We start from the raw sequence: 20,254 nt of genomic DNA on the forward strand, positions 1-20,254 counted from the left end.
TGTTAAGGGTGCAAAAGTGGGCAAGTTCGGGTGTACTAATGGATGGACATTTTAATTGAAAAGTTTGTGAACTTGAAGACTTGGAAATTAAAAATTAAAAACTTTGAAAATTTAGGAATTTTAATTTGTACATGAATTTTTTCACATTTGTACATTCTCAAATTTCGAAATTGCCAAAGTTTGAAATTTCCAAATTCGATTATCAGATTTTCAAGTGAAAAATTTTCCAAATGTTCATTCAAAAATTAGCTAAATTACCCAGATTGCCCAGATCCCCAAAGATATTAGAAATGATAGAACTGTCGGAGTCAGGGAGGATAGGGAATTGTAAACTGGTAGATGTTAATAGTATCATATATTTCTCTCGATGTAATTAATTAGCTACATATTTACATGAAAAGATATTGTACGTGATCTATATTTATATATATGTATATGCATGTTTGCGTATCATACATGTATATTACAAAAATTGCTCGTCCGCTATGAGTTCGCTTCGATCGTCTCTAAACTGACTACAAAATACTCCAACTAAGATTTTCAACGTTCCACAAATTAAAATTTATACCAAAAATGCTCATTTCGAATATTCCATAATTAACCAAATTCTACGTATTCTCGAATGATAATAAACATGAAACTTTGAATATTTTACAATAAAATGTTTCTAAGACATCGGAAAACCGCCAGCGGCTTCTCGCATCAACAGAAAAATTTCGGTACGAAATTTCGTAACGATCTCAGTCGTCCACAGCCGCCCCGAATAGACTAGGTTGCACTTCAACAGAACTCTTTCAACCCCTACATCCTAATCGAACCTTTCATACAATATACAATCACACCAGCAAAGTCCTCGGCACCGCTATTTACATCAGGCCATCGAGATCTTCACAGTTAATTATCCACCTTGCGTAGAACCTCTTCAGCCTTCACTCTGAGGACCTCCGCGCTTTGTCTCCTGATCTCGTCGTCAGACGAGGCGGAATCCTCCTCCTTGTCGTGCTTCGAACTCAAATTCTGCGGCAGACTCTGCACCCCGAGATTCAACGAATGTCCCGGCAGATGACTCCCGAGCGAATGTCCGTTCACGTTATTGTGGTTGAGGGACGAAGCCGGGTTCAGTCCGACCGGAAGCACTGTACCAAGAGACGCCAGGTTCTGCGGAAGGGGTAGGCCGATGTATTGCGACAGGATCGCGTGCAGAGGGGGTAGTTTCGGTGCACTGGCCGGCCACGGTGGTGGGAACACCGGAGGGATGAACCAGGGAAAGGCACCCGCTGGTCCTCCCGATGGATCCGCACCTGGCACACCGCCGGCGGTTTGGAGCAAGCGGGCGTGAAGGGACAACTCGTTGACACCTGCAATCACACCGTTTTGCAGGGATTTTAGTCGGTTTTGTTTTTGACGAACTGCGAAGGGTTCCCGGACAAGATCGAGCTGGTTAGCGTTTAGAGATCCAGCTGCGGCTTTGTGTTCTTTGTCCAAAATCAATTAGCTCAAGGCCACTCTCAACTCGTGGTACCGTTTGGTTGCTTCTTTACATTAGATATATCGAACCTGGTTTTTTCACTTTGATTGAAATCATTTGAGAAATCGACTCTGTACAATTTATTTTGAACAAAAGACATCTTTGGATTGTATGTATAAAAATGATCAAGTATGAATGTACCTCTTATGTCAGATATTTTTGTGACATTCACTCGCAGTGATCTTAAATGACACTTCATATTGAACCCTAATTCATGTTTCATGTATGACTCCAGCAGCCATTTTGAAACTACAACTACTACATTTTTCATATAAAATTAAAAACACTTAACACAAAATGCAATGAGCACATAGATCCAACATAAGGTGTACAATAAATCCTATGATAAACGGATAATTTCTTTCCGTGACAATTTTACACGTATCATCGAGAAACGATTAGAGAAGTTCGAATGGTAGAAATTTATCCGCTTGTCTGCGAGATCGCTGTTCGCATAGGAATAAGAACCACGGAGCACCGATAGTGCCTTTCATGAAAAATTAAACGGTCAAGCTTCCGTCGCGCATCGTTCGCGTGTGATGGCCACGATGGCCGACACTGAAATTAGATGTAATTGGTGCCGATTGCATCTACCCTTCCGTAACTTTTCCTCGTGGCTCGATTCCTCGCATATTAACAAACAGTATTGGCGACGAATTTTCAAAAGATATGTGAACAGTCGCTTACCGCTTTGTTCCACGTGCATGAAACTGGTGTCTCTTCCTAGAGCCTTCTCCTTCTTGCGCCATTTTGCGCGGCGATTTTGAAACCAGACCTGAGAACAGAAAAATGACACTTGAATCAATCTTGAAAAATGTTAATAAAACTCGATATTATATTGTATTAACACTGAAATTTATATTGGTGTCTATTTATGATATTAATTATAATCAGTTAGAAATTCGCTTCTCTGGTTGCCATTTGACTATAATAAAAATTGAACACACTACAGATACATTGTTACTAAAATTTGATACTATTCCTAAACAGGAATTATGGAATAAAAAATAAACAAGAAAATGGGACTCTCAGAAAGTTAAGTGTCGTGCAATTTGCAACAGTAATAAATTTTGTTTCAAGAAGCTTCAGCTTGACGACACAGTTGCTCCCGGTGTCCTTCCAAATTAAGAGAACATTTATCGCGCGAAATCATCGAATTATTTCTGGGAAGAAAATACGCCTAGCTACGCATGAGAACCCCAAGCAGCCGTATCAGAACCACCCAACAAAAGCTTGCTCTCGAGGTTGATTAAGCTAATTGTTAACAATTATCCTGATTTCCTCCGTACCCCTGAGTGGCAGCAACCCCTGCCCTCGTCCCTCGCCGCCCCATCGAAAGCCTGGCACGCCGTTTCTGCAGACCCCGTTACTGCCATATAAATGCTTTCGCTTTCCGCCTGAGCTGCTCTGATTTTTCGTGGCTAGCGGCAGACCCCGCGAAAGAGACAGAGAAAGAGGGAGATTGCATTTTACATCCTACCTCTATTGTGTAGGAAATCCAGTGCTTTTCAGCCGATCCATCGACATCGATCCGATACGCGTGGATCGTTCGGTGATACCTACTTCTTCGAACGCTGTCTGGTCAACTTTTCTTTCATCTTCTTCGAGATTTAAATTCAGTATTTATGACGAAACGTGTGTTTCTAAGATTTGTGTACATGGATCTCTGTGTCATGAAAATTATGGGTTCTAATTTTTGTACATCAAACTCCAAATTCAAGTTCAAATTCCCCACTTTATTAAAGCCCTTCAGATCCTCAAGTACCAGGTTCCACAGGTACCAATATGTCCAGATACCTATATGTTAATATTCCTACCTTCTGATTTCTATAATTTCTATATTTTTATACCTCTAGATTTATGTCTCCTTAAACTCCCATGTCAGAATTATATTTCTTCTTATACCTACCCCAAAGGTCCTACATCCCCATATCTCGAAGTTCCAAGATATATCTTTGCATCCCTATATTATTACGAGAGAGTTAAGACATTCGAAATAGTTTCATTAAAGAAAGATAACTAACGATCCGAAAAGAAAGAGAATAACTCATAATTAATGTAACGCTAATCGGATGATTAAATTTGGTCGAAGGACTTGCAAGGAGGAATTAGGAATATCGTTGGTCGATGCCAAGGTGGAGAAGGGAAGTTTTGAAAGTGACTGGAAGCGTTCAACGTAGGAGCGAGGGAAAGGGGTTGAACGTCGCGAGGCCGGGGCAGGAAATTCAATTGCCTAATTGCTGTTAATTATTTAATCGCCCCTGAATACCCCGCTAACGCCAAAGTGCTCGCAAACGTTGCTGCGCGTCGTTTAAGCGACCCAACGCGAACCCGAAACTTTCAATCCCTGTCTCGGTCCACACACAATCTCGGTGTAACGTTTCCACCGTCTCCGCCGCAAATTTCCTGCTTACCCTCTTGCTTGTTGCCGGCACTAACCGACTACAATTTCTTTCTACCCCTACACTTTACATATGCAAGTACTACGTTCCATGTATCTACTATGAAACTAGTTGACGGTGCAGGTTCATCTCTTAGGGTTTTTCTATCCCCCTTCTGAATAACTATACATAAGGATTTTTAAGAACTCTTTTTATCTTTAAATACGTTGTCAGGCGATGGCTATCTTTTTAGATATTACTTGTATTTAATGTACCTATGATTTAATATAATTTAATGCGGTTTAATATACTATTTAATAGTGACAATTTAATATGCACAGTTTGATATACACATGATGTCGAATTCAGTATATGTACACACATGATACAATAAATATTAGACTTCACATATGTGGATGCATCGGCTGATGAATATGATGTTAAGCCATTACATGATTAACAATCTTCCCTGTCCATAACATGAGTACAAAATGAGTTTACTGGGTAATCTAAAGATTGAGTCACCTTGACAGTATACGGCTTACCATCGACCACATTTCTGGTCCCAACATCGACCACAGTTATCACATCGAAGACAAACTTGTATCCACTTCTGAGATGAAGGTTCTGCAAGGGTTAAGGCCTTGATATCTGAAGGACCTTGAAACTGTGGGCGTACGCATTTCTATATAATTATCGTCTTTTGTGGTAACTGAAAAATCCCGTGAAATCGAAACAGGGACGCAAGGGAAAAAGCGAAAGCGAGCCTGGAGCGTCCGCGGGAATAGGAAGCGGGCAGAAACGATTCGTGATTCCATTACCATCGGGACCGATCGTCGATCGAACGCGATACATCGGCCGGCCATTAATACCGAAAAATGGGTAATTTCGCATCTGGAATTGTGGGGTGGCGCGGTAGGTGGGGTAGGGCGGAGGTGGAGGAGGAGTAGCGGAGGATTTCCTAGATTGAAATAAAGTGGCCGTGGCACCACTGCGCCGCGGCGGATCATTTAGCGGTTTTGTCGAGCGACGGCCAATTGCCGGCATTGTCGCTTGGCTGTACCACAATGGGCCAATCGGAATGCTCTCTGTCTCTTTTCAGCTGCACGCCACCCTTCGACGACGGCTCTATCCACGACCCTTCTCTATACCCTGCACACACACCCATCCTAGATATCTACACGTGTATACACGTACACGCTCTCTTTCTCCCTCTCTTTCTCCTGCTTTCGCGATTCTACCACTGTCTCTCCTCTCTCCAATTTCGTTCCGTGTTTCGCTCGCGCGATCGTGTCCTCTCTGTTCGTACTAGTAGAGGGTGTCAGGATGGTTACGCTAATCGAGTAACCGATTTCCATCCATGGAAAAGTCATAATTTATGGCAGCACCCGCCAATACCCGGACACTGTCGTCGCTGCACGCCGATTCCGCGTCACGTAGACCCGGCTCGTTTCGCGGACGATTAAGTGATAATAGGTGTGGATGGGGATGATATTTATCGCAATCGTGATCAAATCATCGCGATCAAAGATTTTCAAATTCACGTAATTTATCGTAATATTCACCTGCATCAGCTGCTCCATCATTCAATTGCAAGGTCGTCATTCCACATTTACTTTCTCATTTCACAACTTTCCATTTCTTCATTTCATATTTTATATTAACATGCATTACACTACATTGGGAAATACTAGTAACCTTATATTCAATCTTACATCTTGTCAGTCTGTAATCTTATATTCAATCTGAGTAACCTATGTAGTGTAATAGTAACCCTGAGTGACCTTTAGATAAGAGCAAATCTGATAGTTAAGAATACCCAGCAATGACACATGAGTTGTCAAAATATTTAATTACTCGACAATATTTATCAAATTTGAAAATATTGGTATTGGAAAAAGATTGAAAGGGTAAAATAATTACTGAGATAAAAGAAGAGTTTAAAAGTTACAATTGTCCATGTAAATCCCATTTGATTCTTTTTTTATCGACGTCAAAATATGCACACCTGGTGCTCTCTCATGACCGTTAAAAGGCACGGCTGGCAAATAATTTCAAAGCAGATTACGACCCCGCACGCTCTTTACCGTTCAACTGGCTCGTATGAAATTAATCCTCGTAGCACGAGTATGATGGTCTGGCGCGTCTTTCGTGAAATTGCAGACGTCGAAGAGCGGCAGATTTTCGGTACAATAGTGTGTAATTAGTTGAGAGGCCCACACTGAGGTTGTGGCTCATTCAGCTACGGCTTTCCCAGTTCGAATATCAAGCCCGGAAAGCTATTGGTGTGCATGCATGACTTTAAAGACAATTTAGAGTATCGTCCTATTGCTCAAATTTCGAACCCTTAAGGATCCGTGAAATCCAAATTTTCCTTCGCTCTCAATACTTTCAACTTTTTTTATGAGTTTTTGCATTTGCGTGATCCGGTATTAACCTTTTGGATGAAGTGGATGAATCTTCACATTTTTAAATTTCCTTATAATTTGCATAATTTCATTTCCTGGTATTAATCATGCATGTGGGGGTGAAAAGTTAAACTATTGATTTTGTTGAGAAATGATACGTGAAGAATTCATCTTTCACTGGGGTGCAGGGGTCCTTTGGTTAAGGAGGAAAGTAGGGAGCATTATTTGTCTCCAATCTTGCAAGAACCTTGAAATTTAGGGGAGACATGGACCCTCTTCGAAGAATATGTACAAATAAAGTGAGCAGTGGAATTCTTTTTACATTCCTTAACCAAAGCCTAGATACTGATAAGAATTTTTTAAAAAGTAGAATTTGTAATAATATTGCTATTACATCAATGACACAAACGCTAACTCAAGGGACACCAAAAATGACATCACATTTCAACAGTGATTTCTATACCATGTATTAAAATATCTACACTGGAATATAATCGCAGTTATTAATTTGAGTAAAGTTAAACTAACCTGTACCCTAGCTTCCGACAGGTCTAACCTCATCGCCAGCTCCTCCCTGGTGAACACATCTGGATACTGGGTGTTCCCAAAAGCTTTCTCTAACTCGTGTAACTGGTAGGTGGTGAAGGTTGTACGGGACCTTCGAACCTTGCGTGGTCTATCTGACTCTCCTAGATTTAAGGGATCGTGCAGAGCATCGTTTATCTGATGATCGCTCAAATGACCGAGTTCCGTATCTCCTCCATCGCCGATCACATCGGACGAGGTCGCGTGATCTGGAAATAAGGATAAAAAGAATAATTCATTTCGAGCATCACTGACATTTCTCCTCTATCTCCCGAATCTATCGAAATTACTTCCTTTTATTCGTATACGTTACATTAATTATTATCAACGATCAAAAACAACATTATCGTGTTTGCATGTGGCGTGCATCTGTGTACACGAAGCCTTCGATTTTTTGTATTTAAACATTCGTGTGGATTATGAGGGTGGACGAAGATACAAGTTTCTACGTTTTCAAACACCCGGTTTACACATCTCTAAATTTTTGCATATGTAATATTTACATATGTGAGTTTTCACATACTCAGTTTTTACATCCCTAAATTTTTATATGTTCAATTTCTACATCGCCAAATTTTCATATACCTAATACCCACATCCCTGAATTCTCACACACTCAATTTCTACATATGTAATATCCACATGTCTGAATTCTCACGTACACAATTTCTACATATGTAAAGTTTTACATACTCAGTTTCTACATCCCTAAATTTTCACATATTCAATTTCGACATCCCTAAATTTTCACATACTCAATTTCCACATCCCTAAATTTTCACATACTCAATTTCCATATCCCTAAATTTTCACATACTCAATATCCATATCCCTAAATTGTCACATACCTAATACTCACATCCCTGAATCTTCACATACCCAATTTCTACATCCCTAAATTTTCACATACCCAATTCCTACATCCCCAAATTTCCGTACATCAATCCCCACATCCCCAAACTGCACAAACCCCAAGTCCTAAATCCCAAAATTCCAAAAATTTCGAACCGAAGCCCAGGATCGCCACCGTTCCTGGAACCCCATAGTCCATGGAAAAAATACAGATAGGGAAACGGTGGTATAGGACCGCGACAGGTATTGAAGTTTGGACAGAAACGCGTATCAAACGATCGACGTGGGCCTTCGATACTTGAGCGCAAGAGAGGATCGGGGCGATTAAGCTAAATCGTCCACGCTGCCAAAACGAAATTGACGTTTCGCTGGTACGCAAGCGACAGCAAACGCGAGGACGCAAGGGGGTGGTTAGGGGGGTGTAGATGCTGCGGGGCCGGTGTGGGTGCAATTTCGTTTTTAAGCCGCGCCACGAACCGGGCGCCGATATACAAACCGATACGCCGATGATGTCCGATCGGCGGATTTGCCAATTTTAAGCCTCACCCGGTGCGCTTCATTTTTTGTATATCCGGCTATGTATGAAATATGACGCATCGATGCGAGCCTGTACATTATACGTACACGCTCGATAGTACTTAAAAACCGTTGCCGTCAGTGATTAGCAAATATCACAAGTACATGTCGTACAACGTGCCCCCTTCGGTGCCCGATGCAACCCTTGCATTTCTCGTTTCTCTGACCCTCCCTCGTAGCTATCTCTTTCCCGCCAATTCTTTCGTCTTCCCGCCTCGGTGCGGGCTTAAACAGCTCATTAGAGCAAACTACACGCGGAATGTACTCTTTTTTCTACGCACGGAATATTGCGTTTTTTACTAATGTTGCACGATTTCATGAAAAAGTCATTTCATAGAGTGACGTAGGGCTGTTTTAAGAGCCTTACCTATTTAATTTTATACTTCATTGCAAAAATAAAGATTTTAAAAATGATGACAATGTGGACAAATTCGACATTGTTTGTAAAATATAGCACATAAAAATTGAACAATATTTTTAAAGTCCATAAATTCCTATATTTACAATGAACAATACATTAATGCAAAATTAATATTTTTTTATATATTCATATTTTTAATAATTCAGCATTATGAGTAAATTCTAAGAGTCCTCACGAATGAAAATCGTGTAAGATGTCCATTAGAGGTATCAATTAAAAAATGAAAAAATCCCTGATAGAACATACAGGCAATTAAGGTAAGAAGACAATAATTAAGGTGAATCACGTGACTAATTGAGCGTAAGCTCATCGACTTCTCTTTTGCACGCTTATCGTACAATTAGAAAGCCATCACGGTGCTGAAAATCGTAAGTCCATTAACGCGTCGTTAATCGTTTAATTTCCGCCTGTATCTAATTAGAGATAGTACGCTTTTGAACGTAACCGGCATTGGCCATGAAATTAAATAACAACGCCATAACGACCATCGGTTCACAAAGTTTCAATATCTGTCTCACCCCATCCGCTCCCATCATCCCCTTACACACGTTTCCTTGAACTAATTAGACGCGCATTTGCTACTCGAGCGAAATAACGTTAATCCTACATTTCGATGCCGCTCTAACCGGCAATTGTGATAGGTTGCGAATAAAGCGAATCGTTCAGACCGGTACGCATGTCGGCTGCGTGTGCAAATGGACGAGCAAAAGGGAGAGAGAGAGAAATACACGCGTGCGTGTGCGCGTAATCGCACTAACATTTACGCAAACAACGTTCGGATAATCCACGATGAATAGAGAGATTTTTATGTTTTCATGCTAGGGCACAATGGGGCACCCACTTGATGCCTAACTCTCCGGCTCTTTCTATTAAATCTACGACCCCCGCCGATATGGGGTTGCGCCCGAGAGGGTGGCCCGTAAAGCCAAGTCGCGCCGCGAAATTAAAGATTTATTTACCGTGCCCTACGATCACCACATGTCCCGCTTTTTTGCCCGATACTTGTTGACAACATTTTGCGTTTAATTGAGTTCGTCTCCATTTGCGACGACTTTAATATCGACGGATCAGTGGATCTTTTTTGGTCTGTGAATACCATTCGTTACTAGGACTTTAGGGTGGGCTTGGATAGCTTAATTGTATCATAGTTATTCATAGTTGCATGTGATGGGGATGCAATTGGAGTTTTTGGAATTTGAGGATTTGAGGTCTAGGAATTTGGGGATTTGAGTAATCTTTAATTTGTGAATGCGTATAAGGGATGTTGAAATTAGAGTGTTGAGAATTTGAGAATATGGGATCTAGGAATTTAGGATTTGTGTTATCTTTAATTTGTGGTTGCATATACCAGGGATGTTGCAATTGGAATGTTGGGTATTTGAGGGTTTGAGAATTTAGAAAAGCGTGAATTTGAATATTTGGAAATTTAGGTACATTCGCAAGTTGAAATTTTGAGGTTTAATAACATTTAACAAATATAATAATTTGAGGATTAAGAAAATTGAAAAATCTGAAGAATAAAGAAAATAAAAAAATCTGAAGAATTCAGGAACTTGAAAATGTAAAAAACTGAAGAATATCTGAATTTAAAAATCTGTCATTTTAAAGAATTTAAGAGTTAATGAACTCAAACATAAAAAAGTGAATTATGACAATGGTGCATCATAGAAAGACGAAAGTTTTTGGCCCACAGCATAAAGCAAAAGTGAATCGCTCCCTTGATAATCTATAATCGTGAACGCGTCGATCTGTAAGCGATACTCAGCGAATCGTATCAATGGACACTCGATGCACAGGTATTATCAGACGCATTAATTATGTTAGACGACTGTACGATCGAAATCCGCAAACACATCCTGATTTCTGTACGCCACAATCGGGACGGGCCAATAATCGGTCCAGCTGTATACAGTGATCATCGACTGTGTTCCTACCCGTGTACCCATATGTATCATGAAACGTGCATACACGCGTAACCTCGTAATCAATTCGGCCTGTATGAAAATCCAATCATCCGGACGCTAATTGGCACGACGCTAAGAAACCTTCTTCCTATGATGTTCTCTATCATGGGATCATAAGTATACCGGCATTGACGTAATTAGGATTATTATGTACACGAAATAGCTTTAGATTGCCACGCGATATATTGCCAGATGTTATGCAATTACGACTTGCTATATGGTAGATTTCTGTGGGTTCGATTTTGTATGTGTTACATTCTCTATACATCGTTCGATGCGATTGGTTTTCAAAACATTAAATTTGCTACGCGTTATATTTTGTATCTGTTAGATTACCACGCGTTATATCGCCACCTATTATATTTTCCACGCGTTAAATTTTTCTCGCGTTAGATTCTTCACGTGTTGAATTTTCTATTCATTATATTACCACGCGTTATATCGGCACCTATTAGATTTTCCACGTGTTGTGTCTCCACGCATTAGATTATTTACGCGTCAGATTTTTCTCGCGTTAGACTCCCCACGCGTTGAATTTTCTATTCGTTATATTACCACGCGTTATATTGCCATCTATTAGATTATTTACGCGTTGGATTTTTCTCGCGTTAGATTCTCCACACGTTGAATTTTCTATTCGTTATATCACCACGCGTTATATCCGCCACCTATCAGATTTTCCACGCGTTGTGACTCCACACATTGCCTTATCCTCGCGTTAGATTTTTCACAAATTAGATTCTCCACGTGCTGAATTTTCTATTCGTTAAATTACCACGCGTTCTATTGCCACGCGTTTTATCGTCACCTATAAGTTTCTCCACGCGTTCAATATCCTACTCGTTAGATTACCACGCGATATATAGCCACACACAAAGTTTTCCATGCATTTTATCGCCATACATTACATTTTCCACGTGTTAGATTCTCCGCGCATAAAATATCCTACCCGTCAGTTTACCCTCGTGTTTTATCGCCGCGCCCCAGTTCTCCCATATATTATTTAAATCTTCACGCGTTAAATTCTCCACATCTTAGTAACACAACATTCCTAAACCCTTGACGTCACATCCTAAACTCTTTTTCATGTATTATACACATGTTAAATTTCCACGCGTTATATCGCCGTATATTAGATTCTCCATGCATTAGATCTTTATAAATAACATTCAGCACACGTTAGATCGTCGCACATTGAATACTTTCATAGTCTCGTCATACTTGGTACCTCACGCTATATCGCCACGCGTTATATCGCTGTATATTAGATTCTCCATGCATTAGGTCTTTATAAATAACATTCAGCACACGTTAGATCGTCGCACATTAAATATTTTCATAGTCTCGTCGTACTTGGTACCTCACGCTATATCGCCACGCGTTATATCGCCGTATATTAGATTCTCCATGCATTAGATCTTTTTTAAATAACATTCAGCACACGTTAGATCGTCGCATACTGAATATCCACACATGGTCTCGTCATATTTGGTACCTTTCGCTATATCGCCACGAGTTACATCTCCACTTCCAAGGTTATGGTTGTTACACCAATGGATACGAGTGTAAAGAGTTAAGAACAAGCCGTGCCGTATATCCTCCTGGACAAGATACACTTCGCTAGAACGGATTACACAAGGTCCGGCTTTACGCTGAAAATCTAATAAAATCCTTAAGAGGGTTTACGGGTAATACGTTCACCGCTAAACTCGTCCGGATAATCGTTCGAGCAAAAAAATTGCCGTGCAACGAGTATCTTCGTGGAAATTTAATAAGTGTAGCTTTACGAGAGTTGATTAATTTTTCATGGTGTTTTAGTGGACGATGAACGAAATCATTTCTCAAAAACGACCGATGACTGTCGATAAAATTATGTGTGTATATTTCTTTAGGGAGGATTCGAAGAAGTACGCAAGGATGTGCGATATAATAAATGCTAATTGTCTAAAGCTAATTGTTAATTATTTCGTTTCATTTTTAGACTATTTTATTTCCGTTCCATTTTAATTGTTAACACGGCGTGTGGTTTCATTAATAACTGATATTTTGAAATAGTATAGCAAAGGTTAGGGTATCTTTGTCATTCCAAGTCCATTTCAAAATTGTAGAATTTTAAATTTGTAATTTTTCGAATTTCTTAATTTTTAAATTATATTCTTCCCTACACAGAAATTCCCAAATTATTAATCCCTATATTGAGGGATTAACAAATTTACTTTTCAAAGTTTCTATTTTCTGAATAGCTAAATTCCTGCCTACTGTAAGTTCCTAAATCCTCAAATTTTCAAAGTGTAAATCCTCATAGCCCCAAATTCTACATTCTGAAACATGCTAGTACACAAATCCCTAAATCTCCGAATTTTCTGTTGTTTGAATTCCTACATTCTCAAACTTTCAAACTCCTGAAGTACTAAACGAAGAAATTTCCAAATTTCCAAACTGCCAACTCCAAACTTCCAAATCCCCAAATTCAAACATTCCTAAATTTTATCTTCCCAAATTTCTAGATTCCTAAAATTCCCAAATATACAAATTTCAAAGTTTCCTACTATCAAATCCCTAAATCTTCAAACACCCAAATCTCGAAGTGCCAAATTTCAAAATTTCCTACTCCCAAATCCCCAACTCTCCAAACACCCAAATCTCAAAATTCCCCATTCCCCATTCCCTAAATCCCCAAATACCCAAATCTGACAATTTCAAATTTCAAAATTTCCTACTCCCAAATCCCCAACTCCCCAAATCTCAAAATTCCAAATTTAAAAATTTCCCATTCCCAAATCCCCAACTCCCCAAATATCTAAATCTCAAAATTCAAAATTTAAAAATTTCCCATTGCCGAATCCCCAACTCTCCAAATACCCAAATCTCAAAATTTCCCATACACAAATCCCTAAATCTCTAAATCCCTAAATCCCCAACTCCCCAAATACCCAAACCTCAAAAGTCCAAATTCCCAAATCCACAAATTTCAAAACATCCTCCCAAATCCCCAAATCCCCCCATTAGTCATCCCCCATATCAAAATTCCTTACCCAATCAAAAAACTCCTAAAAACATCACAAACTTGATTCTCAAACTACTCCATTTAATCCCCTCAAGTCTATCCATTTTCCTCTTAATTTCCACGAAAGATACAGTCTGTTGCGCGTGTTAATTATCACGTCGCGTTTTAAAACGCCTTTTGATGTCGTGTCGCGTGGCAATATGTATGCATCGAGTCCGCATGGAAACGCCATAATTTATCGCGAAACAGTAGCACGTGGCGCGGGTCAGGAATTAACGGCATTAAGCGTAATCGTGCTTTCTTGAGAAATCCATCGGTAGAATATTTTAATGAAATAATTGCGTGTTCGTGCGTTTACCTCCGCGGAAAATGTGCTCGCAAACAAATGTGCACACGTGTGTTATGCACTCGCCAGCTCGCTCGCTCGCGTGCTACTAGTCACGTTGTAAATTTACATCCTACTGATCGTCAACACAGATTCGAACCTCGACCTAATTAGCCTTTTAAAACGCTCACGGCAATTAAGTAATGTGCTCATAATCAAACGGACGTTGGACAAATTTTAAAACCTGGACGCTTCAATAATTTTTCAAGATGTTGGAGGATTTTTATAGTAGGAGACATTTCAGGATTTGGGGACTTTTAGGAATTTGGATGTTTGGGTAACTTTGAAATGTGGAGATTTGGGGGTGTGGGAAATTGGGGATTTAGGAATTTTTGGAAATTTCGACATTTGGATAATTTTCAAATATAGAGATTTGGGGGTGTTGGAATTTGGGGGGTTTAATAGTATTTAATTTTGTAGTATTCACATGGTCTGAGAATTTGGGGATTTCTTCATTTGGGGTTTGGGAACTTGAGGATTTAGAAATCTGGGATCTTGGGGATTCGAGGGTGTAGAAATTTGGGGGTATAGAAATTTTAGATCTTGAGGATTTGAGGGTCTGTGAATTTTGGGACTTTGAGAATTTATGAATTTTAGGGGTGTTGGAATTTAGAGTCTTAAAAATATAAAAATATAAGGAGTTGAGGGTTGAAAATTTGAGGAGTTAGGAACATAAGAATATAAGACTCTGGGGGTGCATTTACTGATTTAGGAATTTCAGAATATCAGGATTAGAAGGTCCAGGAATTAAATTCCTCAGAAATTCTAAAAATAGTCAAAGTTAAAAAATTGAAAACAACCTTTAATAATTTATGAATCTATAAACTTGAGAACCCAGGAATTTATGAATTTCAAACATCCACAAATTTATAAATATAAAAATACTTAAAGTTTGAAAATTTAAAAATACCAAAACTTGTCAGAATATAAATAGTAAGTAGACGAACTCAGAAATGATATGTAGCTAATTAATATCCGATTAAGCGATGCACACGTAGTCAAACAGAGTAAAAGACGTAGTTCGTACCCCGACGACGCGCGAACGTCTGCGTACATTCGTGTGTAAACAGATTTTCCTCCATTAGTATGATCGATCGATTTGTCGCTCGATCGACGGTGGTAATTTCGAAAATCGGTAAAATGCCATTTGCTAAATTACCATACAATTACGAGGATTATCTGATGCGCGTTGAACGATGGGTTAAGATAGATAACCCACTTTGTTTCAGTTAGAAGGAAATTTTTCCCTTTATATTTTTTTATCGCAATCGCGGCTCGATCGATACAAAAATGGTAAAATGCTGGTAAATGAGACTGTAGTTTATTTAACGATACCAGATACCAGATAATAATGCAACATTTCCTAGTCGAGTTTATTATATGTCGTTTCGTGTTAAGTAAACAGAAACATTCGCATACAATAACAGCCTTGTGAATTTATTAACTTCTTTAGGTATGATTTTTACTCTTTGAAGACTATGCAATTTTTTAGCAATGTTATTACTTATTTTAAATCGATGGTTATTTAATATAAATTTTATTTTGCATTGTTATGTGTCCTTGACGGGGTCGAAAATATTTTAATAGTGATTTTTGTTGCCAAGTGGTCTAACTTTTAATCCAGTTATGTTTGAACTTATTCTACATTGATAGCAATTAAAAAATATTGTAAAAATAATATTTAGTTTATTTTAGGTTCCAAGTTCATACTGATATTTATGAGATAACAAGGAAATTACAGTCTAGTTTTCTATGCATTTATATTCCACTTATCTTAAATTGATAGCAATTAGTTTCACACATACACAAATCGGTACCCTTGAAGAGGTTAAAAATTCCGATTTTTAAGCTGTCTGTATATTTGACTCATTTCAAAACGATATTAATTATCTAAAAAAAAAACTTCCAAACATGTTAAGTTTGTATAGTTATAAAGAGTCCACACGTGTAACCATCGTACATTAAAAAACTGTACACACTCGAAAGAATCGGCGATCACGCGCGATTCCCCGAATTTCATGCAAATTCCACACGCAAGCACTAGATAAAAAAAGTGTACCTTCGTCCTTGCCGTGTCCCAATATCTGATCGATGCTATACACGTTCTTCTTCTGATTGTAAGTTTGCGCCATGCTTGTTCGTCGGAAATCACAGCGTAGGCAAGTGTTAACCGGAAGCGTAGCAGAATTCACGAAGGATCACTTGCGAAAAGTTCTGTATCATCGAGGATCCCGGTAAATCGTATTTTCCCGCTGTCGCACGCGGACAGATGGAGCTTCGTCGAAGAAAACGTCCAAATTGGCGCGAAAGGGTCAACGGTATACGATACTCGCGGCGAAGAAAGCAAGAAAGAAAGAACCAGAGAGGAGAAAGGAAAAAACGACGGAGCGCCGATGTTCCACGCGACTCTGGCTTCGAAAAGAAAATGCGTCAATCGACGGCGCACCACGAACTGGCTCGTCGGACATGAAAGCAGCCCTTAATATCACACACAGCCGCCCCACCTCGCAACCCCTAACACCGCCATATTAGCCTCCCCGCCAATGAGGGCGCACGCTTCTCACCCAAAGCCACCCCGTACTCGGGGGTTGAATGAGGCCTGGGCGGGGAATATTTTGCCCTTTCCGCGTAAATCCCCGGATTTTTTTCCACCTCCTCCTACCCTCCCCCTCCACGCTCTTCCTCCTTCTAACTGAACCTCTCGCTTCTGAGTCTCCATCTTTCTGTCTTTCTTCTACGTCGTACATCTACCTATGTCCGTCCCTTTATCTGTCTTTCGTTTTCTCGTTTCACTTTGACGCCACGGTTTCGATCGACGGGATATTTCTTTACTCTCTCTCTTTTTCTCTATCAACATTATTTACCGCGTCTTCGGATGTACGCGCATTTTTTCGCCATTTATCTTACCTACACCGTTAACTGAGAGTTTTCAGGTTCCTTTTTCTTACTCTTTGCGGGGAGAAGTTTGGATTCGGAGGGAGTTGGCGATGGGTTAATTAAAGGATGGTGTTAAGATTCTATGTAATTTGATTGGGAGATTTGATCATTTTTATGAGCAGCACAGAATTGGAATTTGTTTTCATTAGGGATGTTGTTTGTTGGTTTGACATTTTTAAAATTCGATAGTTGTAAAATGGCAAAGTATGAACCTTCAAAATTGCACAAGTTCGAAGTTATGAAACTTCAAAACTTTAAAACAGCGAAGTTAAAAAATTGGAATGTTCAATTTTTTAACAAAAAAGTTGCTCAAAGTTCCAGAATTCCAGTGTCTCTTAAACAGTCGCTTTCTTGAACTCTACAATCTCAAAATTTTTACATTACAAAATTGTTAAGTCCAAAGCTATGAATTCTCAAAGTCGCAAAATTAAAAACTTCCACAAGTCTGAACCTCTGAACTGTAAAAATTCAAAAGTAGCATAAAAATTTCAAATTGCCAATTATTCCTAAACTTCCAAAATTCAAACACTCTAATCCATAAAATCTCAAAAACCTAAAATTTTTAAATCATAAGACTTCAAACTCCCAAAGTCCTAAATTTCCCAGGCTCCAAAACTCTAAAATTCTGATATCCCAAAGTGTGATAGCATAACTAAGTACCTGACCTAACACACAAACACAAAACCTCGAATCTACCTATCTAACAAATCTATTGCATATATTCTCCATATGCAATATAGCACGAAGAAAATTTTCTCGATAATATCCAGAGTACAGCAACCTGAGGTTACCTGAAAGTGGAGGAACCCCGTAGCTTTCAATTGCGAGAAACGAGGTCGCCTAGTTCGCCGGCTATTCACTAATAGGCCCGTCCGAAAATTTGCTTACGATTATCCTACTTATTCTAAGACAACACCTTTGCACGTTACCTGGGTAGAATTGGTAATCTAATCCTAAGACCATGGGCTCGAAAGAGGCAAAATCCTGAGCACCACTTTTCGAAAATTCATCCGTTTTATGTAATCTCTCGTAATCTGTCCGTGACAAGCTGTTACTAATCCAAGGAATACCCATGATTATTTTTGACCACATTCTGCGGGATTCTCGCTCTAATTCACTGTGGTTGTTGAGAGAAAACAACCTGTTGTATTATCGTTAATTATGAGGTTTTGGTTTATTTAAATTCTGATATGGGAGCCATTTTGTGTACATTGTGTATTTCGACTGCTATTAAAATATTGTTTAATAAATAGTTGTTTAAAAACAGTTTAAAGTTTCTAAGATGTTTTGTGTTTCGGGTGCAATTTTAAGTGATACAAGAAACATGGCGTTAGGTAGCCATTTTGTGACTGAAGAGAAATATCGTTGAAGTTATAAATATATTCTAATCCATTTATGATATCTGACGAAGCAAAAATTAATAAATGGCTTGAGAAGGTTGAGCAACAGCAATCTCTAACAAATTAAGGTGAACTAATGAAAATGATTATCTCGTTGAAAATGTCCCGATGAAAATGATAATGGTAATAAAATACTTTTAAATCGCTGAACTATTAAGGAAATATCTAAAGCATTTAATACTTCTATTACGAATTTTAAATATCAATTACGAATATTTATTTGTGAACAAAAACCTTTATCGACACATAGTAAAAACAAAATGGCGGGATATTTAAGAGTTAATTTAATGTTTGTACACTTCGGCGTGCAATTTCGCAAAACGTAACACTCCAGCGAAACATCAAACGAATTTAACAATTTCGCTGGTTTTATCAAACTTTCGATTTTATAGGAGGATTGAGAAAAATTTGATCGTTACAGAACGACGTGGCACGCGACAATTGAATATTAAATTTCCGGGATTTATTTAACGAAACGGAGTATCTTCCGTCGATCACGTAAAGGTGTGGGCGTACAATATGTCGCCCCCGTTCCTCCCCCGTTTGTATCGCGGGCTTTATAATGCAAATAAACCGTAGAAAAAAGGGGTAGGGGGTTGGCTGCTTCGCGTTCGTGACGCTGCAAACCAGATTTTTGGGAATATCGCGACCCGGTATCGCGCGAAAAAAAAGGTATCTCCTACACGGATGATTTTGAAAAACAAAACGCTTTGTCGGCGAGAAACGACGTCACGTTTTTACATACATACGAAAACCGATTACCCGGTCCACGATGAAATGGACAATTCCTGGACGCCATTAAAAAAATGAAACGTTCATCTTGCGCGTGGAATACGCTATGCGGGGACTATGTGCCTATAACGAACGTGAATTTAGGTGATATAACGCGTGGTGTTACAACGAATCGATTGTGCCTGGTATTACGACGCATGCAGTATTTAATGCTGAGAAATATAATGCGTGATATTAAAACTTGTGGAGAATCAAATGTTTGGAGATGTTATGCGTTGTGTTAGAAGGCGTAGAGGATCTGGGAGATCCAATGACATAGGGATGCAATGAGTAGCAAGTTTAAAGATTGGTTGTGCTTTGGGTGGGATTAGCACGCTTAGAGAATGTAGTGCCTGATGATACCACGCGTGGAGCTACAATGCGTGGAATTATAATGCAAGGAATTACAACGTGTGGAGTAACAACGCGTAGAGAATTTAGTGCTTGACGATACCACGCGTGGAATTACAGCGCGTGGAATTACAGTCCGTGGAGTTACAACGCATAGAAAATCTAACGCGTGACAATACCACGCGTGGAATTACAACGCGTGGAATTACAGTGCGCGGAGTCACAGCGCATAGAGAATCTAACGCGTGACGATACCACGCGTGGAATTACAATACGTGGAATTACAGTGCCTGGAGTTACAACGCATAGAGAATCTAACGCGTGACAATACCACGCGTGGAGTTCCAACGCGTGGAATTACAACGCATAGAGAATCTAACGCGTGACAACACTACGCGTGGAATTACAGTGCGTGGAGTTACAACGCATAGAGAATCTAACGCATGACGATACTACGCGTGGAATTACAGCGCGTATAAGAATTTATTGTGAAATCTCATGTTCTTCATGTGTTCGAAAATCCAATAAGAATGACAACATGATGAGACGGTATTCTGTTGCCATGAAACAAAAGCTGAAAGGCGTCGTAAAATGTCCATTATGTCTCTATAGGGTTGATTGACTGAGAATAATAAGTTATTAGAGCCGATACACGACCACAAAGGGTTAATACACCCTTCTCAACGAA

General features: G+C 39.3%; 1 protein-coding gene across 1 annotated transcript; it reads right to left on the bottom strand.

Moving 5' to 3' along the window:
- Window positions 1-336: 336 nt before the first annotated feature.
- Window positions 337-16,558, bottom strand: hbn (aristaless related homeobox homeobrain). Its single transcript, XM_003706387.3, has 4 exons — window positions 16,167-16,558; window positions 6,846-7,111; window positions 2,216-2,303; window positions 337-1,358 (listed from the first exon to the last, which is right to left on the bottom strand). The coding sequence occupies exons 1-4, from the start codon at window positions 16,237-16,239 to the stop codon at window positions 895-897; spliced, it is 891 nt and encodes a 296-aa protein (XP_003706435.1). The 5' UTR covers window positions 16,240-16,558; the 3' UTR covers window positions 337-894.
- Between the last annotated feature and the right edge of the window lie 3,696 nt (window positions 16,559-20,254).

This window comes from Megachile rotundata, chromosome 9, assembly GCF_050947335.1.
Source record: "Megachile rotundata isolate GNS110a chromosome 9, iyMegRotu1, whole genome shotgun sequence".
NCBI classification, from domain to species: Eukaryota; Metazoa; Arthropoda; class Insecta; order Hymenoptera; family Megachilidae; genus Megachile; species Megachile rotundata.

What these genes read in the sequence shown, in the direction of transcription:
- hbn (XM_003706387.3), bottom strand. Translation starts at nt 16,239, where the DNA reads ATGGCGCAAACTTACAATCAGAAGAAGAACGTGTATAGCATCGATCAG. An exon ending in GGGACACGGCAAGGACGAAG is followed by an intron (nt 7,112 to 16,166) that starts GTACACTTTTTT and finishes CCTTATTTCCAG; the next exon opens with ATCACGCGACCTCGTCCGAT. An exon ending in TGTCGGAAGCTAGGGTACAG is followed by an intron (nt 2,304 to 6,845) that starts GTTAGTTTAACT and finishes TTCTGTTCTCAG; the next exon opens with GTCTGGTTTCAAAATCGCCG.